Below are 13,017 nucleotides of genomic sequence, written 5' to 3' on the forward strand. Positions count from 1 at the left end.
AGCATTGGTGCTAGTGTTTTACCGAGCTACCCGAAGCTCGAACCCAAGAACGCCCCGAATACCCTTACATTTTCATAGTTACAAAATCAAGAGATGAAAATTAGAAAAGAAGATAAGAGAAAATGAGTTCGAATTGAAGTAGTTAAATAAATAATATTGATTTAATTAGAGAAAATCTCATTAGCGTTACAAAATCATATGTTCATACCCCAAAAGTCAAGATGACATCAGTTACTATTTATAGGAAATTTCCAGTAGATTGTTTTCTTCTGCATCCACATTTTCGTGTCTTTTGATGGGTGTCTCACATGCCATCTTATTATTATTATTATTTAAATCGGCTTGAGAATCTACAGAAAATAATAGATTGTCGATTGGTTAAGTTCAACAGAAAATAATTAAAAAATAAAAAAACCATATGATTGTTACTAATCAAAGTAAAGGCAGGCATGAATAAAGACTAGTTTAAACAAGCTCATTTTATTAACGAGTTAAGCTCAAGCTTTAGACATAGAGCTCAACCAACTTAGATGTTAACCGTTTCCGAACTCGACTCGACTTATTTGATACCCTTAAAGATAATAGATATTCAAATTGGAATTAAATTGAATTTATATTGCATGTTAGGTTTTCTTGATTATCAAATATTATGTAGAAATATATTATGCGACTTTTACTTAATTTGATTCCGTGTATTACACGTCTCATGTTTTCGAATGCTCGTTCTTCCGAAAGTATTAGATTTAACATGTAAATTATCTGATAACATGTAAGTTATGTCATTTGATTTATATGTAAGTTTTAATATCACAAACAATATTAGTTGGACCCATAAAGATTGAAACTATTTATTATTTATTGTCATATTGAAGTCATAACAATTTAGAAATAAACGTAATAATCTATAAAACAAGACAATCATATATTCACCAGATTTCAGTTATGTCCTTTTTATAATTAAATAATGTAACTAGTGTTCAAATATACCCATCTCGAACCCACTAGATGTGGATTTGACTGTGGTTTTAATTTTAAATGCAATCTATAAAACAAATATAAGTCATGTAATGAAATATTCTAACACAAATTATACATGGTGAGCAAACTAAAATATTATCTGGTTACAGCAGGAGCGGCTATGACATGAAAAAGGGGTTTTAGGTCGACTAAAATGGCCTGTTTTTTTAAATTGGTCGGGAATTACTTGACTAACACAACCTATTTAATAAACGGGTCGAGTTCGGATTGACTTATATAAAAACAGTTTGACCCATTTAAGTATTTAAATAAAACTATTAAAAATAATATTTTTATTTATGTTTAATACATCCACTTTTATTAATATACAGTTGTAATTTCCAACACATTTTCAAGATTTTTAATAATTTTCTAGAAAAAATATTCATATTACTCATATTAATTTTCAAGATTTTTAATAATTTTCTAGAAAAAATATTCATATTACTCATATTAGTCTGTCGACCCTAAGTTAGATAAATTTTATTTTTAATTATTTTTTGTTGAAAATGGGTTCAATAGGTCATGTTTGGATCGACCCAAATTGTGTGTATGTGGGTTTGGGTCAAAAATTTTAACATGAATAATAATATTGATCGGGTTTGTGTTGCATATTTCAACCTGTCAACCCGCCAACCCTTTATCCAAACATGATTGACATCCCAAATTATTCACATGTGATTAACATGTATTATTTCTATATAAACAGTGACGGTTGGAAGAGTAAAATGCATCGTGCTCATGAGTTGGTTTAGTGATTAAGAATATTGAACGGGATCTAAAGTGCGATAACTTTTATAGAGTTAGATTAAGCAATATGAGGTGTACGCATCATTTTATCAGTTGTTGAGACAAGGGGTTTTTAGTATTCATATCTAACTTAAACTTGAAATTCGATTGAAGAAAAAAAAACAAAATTGGAGATTCGAATTCAGTTTAACAAATTAGAATTCAAATTAGTAATCAAATTTCATATCAAATACGAATTATGCTTTTAATTATGATTCGAAATTCAAATTCAAATTTTGTAAGTGAAAACACTCTTTTAACAATTTAACATATTTGCACTATTAATTCAATATCCAACCCAAGACCAAAAGCCAGTTATTTTTGGGCGAATTTGAATCGAATTAGTTCAAATTCGAATAGAAACTTGTTTCGAATCGGTCTAGCTTGAATTTAAATTCGTGCCAAATCTTATTTGAATCGAATTTGAATCTATTTTTTAACAATCAGAATCGAATAATCCGATTCGATTAATATGGGAAGTTTTAATATGGATATTCAAAGGACAAAGTTGTATGAACATGGGACACTAAAAGAAATATAAACTCAAATTCTTTTATGATATAAGAAGTACTATGGGAAATGCTTCCCAAATATGGTGTGTGACAGAGAGGTTTGTTAGATAATGAAACATCATATGTCAGATCCACTTGTATAACTAGTGAGTTCGAGATTCTGGTTGTATCTCATATCATTTATTGAACATTAAATAATTACATTATTTTACAACATTTAAAATCTAGTGAAATCGAGATTTAGCTAATGTTGTAAGGTGTAACCTTAATTCAAAGTTATATTTACCAACATGTAATATTCTAAGTAAATCTCTAGATAATAACATCTTAGAGTAGAAAGAAGAGAAGTTTAATTCATAAAGAATGCATGAATTTAAATATCACCAACATGTTTAAGATTTACTGTCAGGTAAATAAAACGATATAGCCTATTTGAAAATTTTCACTTGAGACATAAAAAGACATTCATAATCACCTTACGAAAAAGATGGTATGAGGGTTGGGCTTATTATTTTCTTTTTAAACATTGAACACACATATTCTAAAACTTACTTTTGCTCATTTTGACTCGGACCTACATCACTTAATAATTAAGGATAGACACCACATGCCACTATAAAAATAAACAACGGCATGCTACAATATTATTATTATTGACATCGGGTTTCGTATATCATATATATTATATATTTAAAATTGTTATAACTTATAAGCATGGATAAGGTCAAATTTTAACACTAGCAATTTACAAATATATTTTTTCTTATTTGACTATTAATCAACTCATCAATCTTCTTAACCATATATTAAGCACTGTATTTTATTATATGAATTTCATTTACTATTTGATTGTGGATTAACTGCCAAATATATCTAAATAAAGATAAGTAATCAATTTTTTTTGTAAAAAAATAATAAAAAAAACTAGTTATTATATTTCATGTGTTAGGATATAAACAAAATACGAGAAACGTACGGACCACTAGAATAATAATGCTAACACAAAAATAAATATTAACTCTACTAAAATAACAGGTATAGCTTTTTATATTATTTTTTATTTTTTCTTATATTACGACCTATTTGAATCCATTTGAATTCAAATTTTTTAATTCGGTTTCAACTACTAGCTTGAATTTGAATTCACTTTATAAAAAATCCATTTGATTCGAATAATACGAAAACCGACTCGATCACCACTACTAAACGAAAATGCGAATTGCTAACTTTCAGATTGTCATATTTACATATGGAAATCTTAATTGTTAAGCTAAGGTATAAGATAACCAAGGCTTGATTAACATGTTGGATACCTTAAAACATATATTTTAAATAAAAATAAACATCATGTTTTATTATATACTTTTAAATGGATTTAGTAGTTGATGCATGATGCAACGGATGTAGACCATGTGAGGTATCGGCAAAAAACAATGTATTGCTTTTAATATAAATACATTAATTTTTAGTAAAAATAAAAAAAATAATAAAATAAAAAACTTATTTTAATTTCACATATGTGTCGTTCTCTCTTTCATACCAAAGATAATTAGAAGAACGACTAGAAAAAACTTTCGCTACTCAATTAGTTGAAATCAAGAACACTGTTATTAGCTTCAATGAGCATGTTAATATTGGCTGTTTATTTGTGTTATTGAATCATTAGTCCGATTCAACATGAATACATATTACCAACTAACTATCTTGTTAGTTAAGAATATATAGACACCCATTAATCTGGTAGGTAATTCAGAAATACCTTGTTGGTTAGTCGTTACCTTATAACCACTTTGGTGGTGTGTTAACAAAGTACTTGTTGTGGCCCCATGACCAAATTGCATTGTTAGAGGGGAAGGGGCACTCATGAATATTACTTATGCACCAGTCAATCATGTACCGTCACCTCATTTGTACCCTTAATTATCCACAAACTATAAAGTTACTGGCAACACCTACCCACGAATACCCTAGAATTTTATTTAGAGCTGTCACTTTTACCCGAAACCCAACCCAAAAAAACCCGTACCCGAACCCGAACTAACCTGACCCGAAAAACCCGGACCCAAGAAAAGACTAACCCGAACCCGAACCGAAGTAATTCGGATTGGTTCTCGGGTTTGATTTATAAGTTTCGGGTCAACCCGAAAAACCCGAATAAACTTTTAGTTTTGAAATTAAATATAATTTTAGGTATAATAGGCTTAGTCTTAGTCACTACATTTATCAAAATCTGAGCCTAATCGAATGTTGACATTCCAACTATTATGGATCGATTTTTTATTGTTAATTTAAGTTTTTCGTTTATTACTACTAGCAACCATAATCGAACAACCAAATCACGTCTGATTGAAGACAATTATGGTTCGAGTTAGTTACTTAGTTTTACTCTTCTTTTGAATTGTTTTATGACTTTATCAAGTTATATTGATTTATTATTTGATTATTTGCCTTACAAGCAAAGAAGAATATGTTGTTTTAATTTTAGCATTGAAGTTTTTAAATTTTTTTTTGTTTTTTGTTTCATTTTCTAGGATACTCGAAACCCGATTAACCCAACCCGAAAAAACCCGAACCCAAAAAACCTATGAGAGATTTGGGTTGGGTTTCGGGTTAAGATTTAAAACTTTGAAACCCGAAAAACCCGACCCGAAAAACCCAAAACATGAAAAACGAACCCGAAAAACACCCCTACCCATATGAGTGCCCCTTCCCCTCAAGAGCAAGTTATTGTGTCCGCATTACTGGTCCAAACAATAGTTACTGCATGCCTAAACTATGGATACTTATAGACTTGGTTACCATAGACAAAACGAAAGTGTGGCATTCAATAAATGACACACATCATCTTGATTATTTGTGACATGAAACTAAAAAAATTATAAATTATGCCTTGGTTGATAGAATACCTAGGTTAAAAGCAATATATTGTAGATAACAGCATAAAGGTGATTTTATGTTCATGGCAGATTCAGATTCAGCGTTAGAATAGAGGGGAGCTTGCACCCTCTTAAATATATAGTGTGTATATATATATATATATATATATATATATAATTTATAAAATATGTACTAGACCTAAAGACTAAAGTGTCCCATTCGTATTTTTTTAGCGTTTCAATTTGAGCACAACTTTCCAAGTCTAAGTTTAATTTTGTTTTAAAAATAATAGTTAAGCCCAAATTGCTTAATTGCTTAACCACTTCATGTCTTAGAAATTTAGAATTTACAAGTTACACAAGAGTTGGAGACATTCACGTGTGTGCTGTTTCACATATCAAGTTTTTCACCATTTAGATATTTTATTTTGTGATTTCGATTTTCTAGTTAGAATAAAAGAAGCGTTCATCAATTGTTTATTTGCTTTTATTTTGATTTATGCTAGTTTCGTTTCGATTTGATTGTATGTGTTTTTCTTGAACTTCAAAAGGCGGTGCATAGATTTTTGTTGTCATTTAAGAAACAATGATTTGGATTCTACAAATCATGAATGATACATTGCATTTGCAAGTGTGACAAGTGAAGCTGTAATTGACTGTTTTAAAAAGATGAAATCACATAGAAGTTAATTGTAATATGTATTTGTTTATTATATTTAATGAAATTTGTTTCTTACATATCTAAACATTATTTATTTAATGTAATTTTTTTGCCTAGCCCATTTTAGTTTGACTCTTATAATTTGACTTGACACGTTCTATGTTAACATTTTTTAACATCCAGTAATAAAATTCCCGTGCCTATTATTTTGTATTATTTTAGCTAATTATGTGAATACTTTTACCATCTCGGTCCTAAAATTTCATCATTAATATAATAAAATTTTCTACTCATCATGCTCATACTAATAATATAAAATCTCATAATTTTTAAACCTCTTAAAATATCTTACATAAGCAATGTCAAACATAGCCGATCTTTAATCCAACCATCATTAAAATAACACAAACTTGACGGTTTCATGTTATTTTTTAAATTACTACTTGTAAGATATTTTAAACAAAAAGAAGTATAATATTATTATCACCTAAAAATAAAAGTCTACCATATTTCAACACTCTTTTTATTATTAAATGCTTTTTTCCACTGTTTTCCATACTCTCACCCCCTATAAATACATCTTCTATCCATTTAAATGCCAATTCACTATCAACTCTCATTACTCGTCTTCTCCGTCCTCTTTTTCCGGCAACACACATGGCTGATATCAAATTTTGTTCTGTTATGTATGTAATAAACAGAGTCTCCACCGCTTTCATCACTTGCGCCTTCGCGTTAGGTTCGTGTAACTTTTTCTTAATTTCTTAAAATATCACTAGCAAAAAATTAGTTGATGGTTATTAGTAGTGTTTACGTTTTTACGGGCAACAAGTTGTGTCACTGGCCTTTTTATGGCAAAACTAAGTGTTTTGAAATTTTATTAATTTGTTCATATACAAAAAGAAAAATTATTTGATGGTTTGTAGTAGTATTTAAATCGAAATAAAAGACAAATGTAAAAAATTGTGTTTTTTTTATTGTAAAACTAATGCTTTTAAATGTTACATTAATTTCTTAATATACCACTAGCTAAAAAAGTTAGGTTCGTAGTAGTGTTTACGTTGAAATAGTAGGCAAACAGCTGCAAACGTCGCTAGACTTTTTTGTTTATTAAATGAAGTCTTTTAAAAACTACAATCATAGATGTTGGCAGAGCCTGATTCTATTACACAGTGTTATTCATATGCTAAAATCCCCCCCCCCCTCCCACCCCCCAAAAAAAAGGAAAAGAAAAAAACCTCCGGTGAAATTTTGGTTAAACTCCCATGAAAATATTCTGGGTCCACCACTGGATATTGGGGTGATAACATTACCATACATGACCCATTGAACTCGATTAATAATTAGCTCCTCAAATTTCAAATTTCTCTAAAACCGGAATTTGAATACTGAATGAATTCAGGTGGATCAATAATCGGAACAATCACGGGCGCAATCAAAGGGCAAACGACGGAAACAGGGTTAGTTCGCGGCGCGGGTGTGGGCGCAGTCACGGGTGCGATCACGGCGTTGCAAGTCATGGACATGATGGTTAATGGTGAACCCTTCTCTAAGGTTTGTGTTTGCATACTACCTTATATATGTTATTTGTACTTAAGGTTACATTGGCTCTTAACATGTGTAATTAATTAACTGTTTGCAGGTTGCATTGTTACATAGTCTTTTGAATGGGAAAGTGTTTATTGAATGGGTCAGCCCAGCTGTGCTTAAAGCATACCAATGGCAGGTAAATAAACATGGTGGGGTTGAGTTTGTGATGTTTGTTTTAAACATAAAAAAAGTGGATAATAGATTCTTGAATCTTTGGTTTATAACATTGATGAAATCGAATCCTGGAACATGTGATAAGACAACCTAAAAAAGAACTAATGTTTTTTTGATGATAAAGTTTAGCTTTTGGTTTTTATTATTTTTTCTTAATTTAATGCTATGAAATTTTAGATAAATACAATCACCTAAAATAATGTGGGAAGGTTGTGTTTTGCATCGTCATAATCAATATACAATATGTTGTCAAAACCGGCCTGGTCTTGTCAGTTTAACAAGGAACTGTAAATACATCATTCTTTCTATTTTAGTCGATCGGCTAAAGTAGTGAACTGTCAAGGATGCTATTTTGACAGTCATCACAATTTTTAAAAATCGCTAATATGTGTAAATTATCTATATATTAATATGTTTATTTGTGATTTGTACAGACTAGTGACATGGAAACGAGTTTTAGTGACATGTTTGACGTGTATAACAATGGGGCAAGAGGGTTATTTGAGGATACGATAAACAGGTTACCAAAATGTGTATTCGGGAATTCGATTGATCAAATAGACGAGACAAATTGTGCGATTTGCTTGCAAGATTTCGAGAAGAAAGTAGAAGGACGAGAACTACCAAGTTGTAGACACGTGTTTCACGTAAAATGCATAGATGAATGGCTAGTTAGGCAGGGATCTTGCCCTATCTGTAGAAGGGATGTTTAACAACATTATTAATTGTTAGTAAAAACGTACGGGATAAGTTTGGTGGTTACAAACAAAACAAAAGTGTTGCATTTGGACATAGCTAGTAATAGTTATAGCCATGTGATTTGGTGATTGAATGGTTATATATATGATGGTTACTAAAACCTTTTGATGTTATATCTTATGACATTAACTTCACAAGTTTATATAGTTTGAATCAGTACATGAAACATGTTTAAAAGATAGTAAATGTAGCGAGTTTAAAATAAAACTATTCATGCACAGGGCTCATTCATATGTAAAAGATAACTTAACTATCACAACTTATATCGTTAGCACAGCTGAAATTTACGAAAAAATCACGTGTTTAAACATTAATGATATATTGTATGTTTGATCACACGCTCACCAAAAATAGGTAAGGAAATATTAAGAAGTATAGAAAAAGGAAAGTGAACTACAAGAAATGGCCCGGATTAATTATGTATCTAAACCGTTGGATTGTGGGATATGAGATCCATACTGTTTCTTTTAAAGCGTTAATTAAAAAAAAAGAACTTCTGATTTTTGGAGTATAAGGTGGGCCCAAAATCCAAATTCAACATTCATCCTTATTTATCTGTTCTCGATCTTTCTGTACTTTTACTATTCACTTACTATTCTTTGTTGTCAAACTCGACATTTCTGTACTTTCACTATTCACTTACTATTCTTTGTTGTCAAACTCGATTTACTATTCACTTACTATTCTCTCTTTGCCTCAACCATCACCACCAACTCTCATGCCACTTATTCAACCACTACCTAAAATTTTATATTTTATATTCACAATAATTCATTTTAATTATAAGGTGATAATTTCTCATTTAAGTTGCATTGATGCATTATTATGATTTCTTGTACTCAAAAGAGACAAAAGTCAAAATGATGGTTTAATTTGCGAACAAAAATCCAACTCGTGGCTTAAGTCTAAATAAGCAACTTGAGGGACTTAAATTGCTATTGTGACAAATGTATTCTCCAGGTAACTTGTAAGGAGGATTGGTTCTCTAGAAATATACACTAGTGCTTTGTGTGGACACACAAAACAACCCAATATGAGGAGACAAGAAGAACTTAAATGGGTTTTATAAACCAAACTCATGCTTTCTGAAACATAATAATAAATAAGACATCTAATAGATTAGGAACATTTCATTGTGACATGTTGCAATTATTTCAATTTGACTATATATGCACACCAAGATTTAATGGGGGCATATGAGTTCTTGGTACGTTTTAATCTACAGGCTAAGTTTATGAAACAAATATTATAGTCATCATTAGAATTAATTTAGATACAAGTTCAAAGACAAATAGAGAAATCATATGAGTTCTTGGTACGCTTTAATCTACAGGCTAAGTTTATGAAACATTATGTTATAAGCATCAAATATTGAAAATAATTGATTATAGTCATCATTAGAATTAATTTAGATACAAATTCAAAGATAAATAGAGAAATGTTTACATTGAAATAGAAAGGAAACATACAAGTTGTGCCACTCGCCTCGTTTGGATAGGAAAACCAAGTCGTAAGTTACATTAATGGATCTTGGGATCATAACGCTAATATTCATGACTCATTAGACTCGACTAAGTAGCTCCTTGGCCTCGAGCGCAAGGAAAGCAAAAGTATCATATGCAAATGGTATGTTCACATGTTCGTTATCAAGAAACACTTCGTAGTGTTTGTTCACTATCCATGAAGTAGCTTTTTGCATAGCTTGACCCACCGTGAAAACACTTATTCTCCAAGCCCACAAGGGATAAAACCTTTGTTTTCAAGACAAATTGATTGTTATTTTTTGGGCAGAAGTAAAAAGATAACTAAATTAAATGTGACCTAAAATGGAAGTTTGGTGAATCTTGACCAAGTGCCAATAATGGTTTTAAATGGTGAGTTACACTTTCATGAGTGTTTTCAAGCATGAAATTAATATGGAGGTTTATCAAACTCCTTTGAAGAATTTTTAAACAAACGAGTTTAGTTTCAAAATGAGCAAATGAAGCTTAAATCCACTAGCTATTTAAACATGATCACATGGAGTGTTGGCTGTTGATACCTATGAGGCAAAGGTTTAGTAGAGTATGAAAAAAGACTTTAGTGGTCAGAATAGGGATTTAATCAGCCTTGATAATAATAGAATCTGTCATTGTGTTACTTGATTTCAAATTGTGCCTAAAGAACTACACTAATTGAATTTGGATTCACCATTAGAAATTTAACCGTCATCAAGCAAGGAACAATCATTTGAGAATGACCGAGGCGGGTACATAAAACTTTTCAAAACGATGTATAGACTGATATTCATATTGCCCATTGTAAGAATAAGCCAAGATGGATTTTAATAAATGTGTTTTAATTTGTTTACCCTATTTGAAAGCAAGTGACGGTTGGGTTCTGACTTTATACGCAGGCTTAATTGTGTGTATTATGTATGGGCTGTATGGCATGAATGACATGCGAATTCTAATGATATAGGCTTATAGGCTAGATATTGTATGCTAAGATATTAAAATAGTGGACGTAGAACTATGATCTTCACAAAAATGGCAATGAAAACATTGATGATCACCAAATGGAATTGAGAGCTTTGATTCTCACAAATTGCTAGTCAAGAGTATGATCTACAATAGTTGGGGCAATAATATGCCATGTTTGATTAATACATAATTTGGCTACCAAGTATAGATTAACTTGTGTGGCTAAATACATGTAATAACTCATTCGAACGGCCAATGGAATAAATTGGGCAAGCTTGCAGAACAGACTCGGTTGTGTGCTTGTGTTTGATGCATATGACTACACATTCATGCCGTCTTAAAAGGTGAAAGTTTCACGTAACCTACAAGACTATCCCGTGCTGCTTTTACATACGTGTGTCCTTTGCCATCAAAATGATTTTTTCACGGAAAACTACATGGATTTGGATCACACTGTGTCCACCATTGTCTCGGTCCGTGATATGAATAAATGTCAGTGGCTAAAGCCTATAAAGGAACTACTTAGTCCTGTGCCACTTTTTGTGTTGGCGGCTAGAAATGGACCGCAAGACCATGTACAGTTGGTTCATATGATCTATAAAATATGCACACTTCTACCTTCATGTTAGACTAACTAAAAGAAACATCACTTGACGCAGACTAATTTTTATAGCAAATGCTTACTTGCTATATTGCTAAAATAATAATCTAAATGTATTAAAATAAATTTACTAATTTCAAACCATTTGAAACATCACATACCATCATTCATTTCTTCTTCTTGGTACCAGATTTCCTCTTTACCTTTTTAAACCCTAATCCACTCTCCTGCCAAAAGTTCAAACACAAAACATGCATTGCATCAAATTAAACTCGTGAAGAATCATATTTCATGAAGTTTATACTTTAAAAACTTAAAACAGATGAAAAACATACCTTTTTGTACTGCATGTATGCAACTCGACCAGTCAGCTCCCGACCGCTTTTACCAACATAGACCTGAAAGTAACAAAAAATAAGCTCAACTTATATAAGCAATAAACCATATAGGGTTGGCCGATGAGGGTTAATTCCAGACTCGAGCTCATGGGTCAGGAATGATGGGGAAGCACCGATCCATAACCCAGTGAACCCAAGCCCAAGTCGACTGGACATGAGCCCATATCAGAAATGGATCACTTTAGCCCAGCTGGAGTATCCAAACACTTCGATGGCGGCATCAGTTATGCCCCACGTTTTGTTCCACGGCATGTTAATTTTGTTATTTTTTTAGTTTTCCAAGTGTTTTCTTTATTTTATAAGTTGTCAAGGTAGTTGTTTGAGAATTCCACAAGTGTAGGAAACGTGGGGTGGTCATGCTTTGTTAGTTATTTTTTTTATGGTTATGTACTGGAGAAATGGAAATGAAAGCAGATTTGATTTTCCTAATTTTAATTCTCTATACTGGTTATTATTTCCATTGCTATTCTAATTTCTTGGCAGGTGGTTAGAAGGTGATCTTGGAAGGCTAATTCTAATTCTCGTGGTGTGACTGTATCGAGAATTCGGGTTAGAAATTCTGCCCAACGAAGCTCTCGGGTGGTGTGACCGCATCTCGTAGAGGCCGTTGAAATTCTGTGTTTTGTTAAGAAAAAGGGTATTTCGATCCATTTAAGAAGCTCATTACCATCAAGGAAGGTGGGCCGATTCCTAGCATATGGATATTGGTCTCAATTAATTGACTCGCCAAACAATTTATCTATTTTAATAAAAGACTACCATTTTTGCCACTTGTCAATCTCATAGCCATCCTCAAATTTTTTCAACCAATTTTAATATATGGTTCTTATCTTTTAAGTCATTTTAATAAATAAATTCAATATCTTTATTAAATGTAAATCCTAACCGATTCATTTATTAACATTAATGGTGAAATAAGAAAATATTGAAATATAAAAATTGAAGTTGCAGGTCTGCTAGAATAAAATTTAAAAGTCACGGGTAATTGCAAATAAAAAAAATAAATGTGAATAATTGTCGAAGAATTTGGATTTTTATGATAAAGTACAAATTGTTTTTAAACTGGGATTCGAGCAATAATGCATAATTTTTTTATATAAGATTGGTTTCAAATTTGGATTTAATATTTTTCTCATATGCATTTGAACTCAAGAAAATGTGTATTTTCTTAATTTTCT

At 31.2% G+C, this 13,017-nt stretch overlaps 1 protein-coding gene and 1 long non-coding RNA gene across 2 annotated transcripts; one reads left to right on the top strand and one right to left on the bottom strand.

Annotated features, from left to right (window-relative positions):
- The first annotated feature begins 6,473 nt into the window (after positions 1 to 6,473).
- LOC143584917 (NEP1-interacting protein 2-like) lies at positions 6,474 to 8,520 on the top strand. The gene is made up of 4 exons (XM_077066838.1): positions 6,474 to 6,594; positions 7,258 to 7,409; positions 7,498 to 7,581; positions 8,054 to 8,520. Exons 1-4 carry the CDS (start codon positions 6,513 to 6,515, stop codon positions 8,330 to 8,332), a joined length of 597 nt encoding a protein of 198 aa, XP_076922953.1. The 5' UTR covers positions 6,474 to 6,512; the 3' UTR covers positions 8,333 to 8,520.
- A 2,759-nt stretch (positions 8,521 to 11,279) lies between these two features.
- On the bottom strand, positions 11,280 to 11,839 carry LOC143584919 (uncharacterized). The gene is made up of 3 exons (XR_013144457.1): positions 11,777 to 11,839; positions 11,603 to 11,668; positions 11,280 to 11,435 (listed from the first exon to the last, which is right to left on the bottom strand). It is a non-coding gene; the product is annotated as an uncharacterized LOC143584919 (long non-coding RNA).
- Between the last annotated feature and the right edge of the window lie 1,178 nt (positions 11,840 to 13,017).

Source organism: Bidens hawaiensis, unplaced genomic scaffold (genome assembly GCF_021521415.1).
Source record: "Bidens hawaiensis isolate Kalapana, Puna unplaced genomic scaffold, B.hawaiensis_p1.1 tig00033490_1, whole genome shotgun sequence".
Classification (NCBI taxonomy): Eukaryota; Viridiplantae; Streptophyta; class Magnoliopsida; order Asterales; family Asteraceae; genus Bidens; species Bidens hawaiensis.

Coding starts and splice junctions, on each gene's coding strand:
- LOC143584917 (XM_077066838.1), top strand. CDS start 6,513: ATGGCTGATATCAAATTTTGTTCTGTTATGTATGTAATAAACAGAGTC. Junction 6,595..7,257: donor CACTTGCGCCTTCGCGTTAG/GTTCGTGTAACT, acceptor GAATGAATTCAG/GTGGATCAATAATCGGAACA. Junction 7,410..7,497: donor ATGGTGAACCCTTCTCTAAG/GTTTGTGTTTGC, acceptor AACTGTTTGCAG/GTTGCATTGTTACATAGTCT.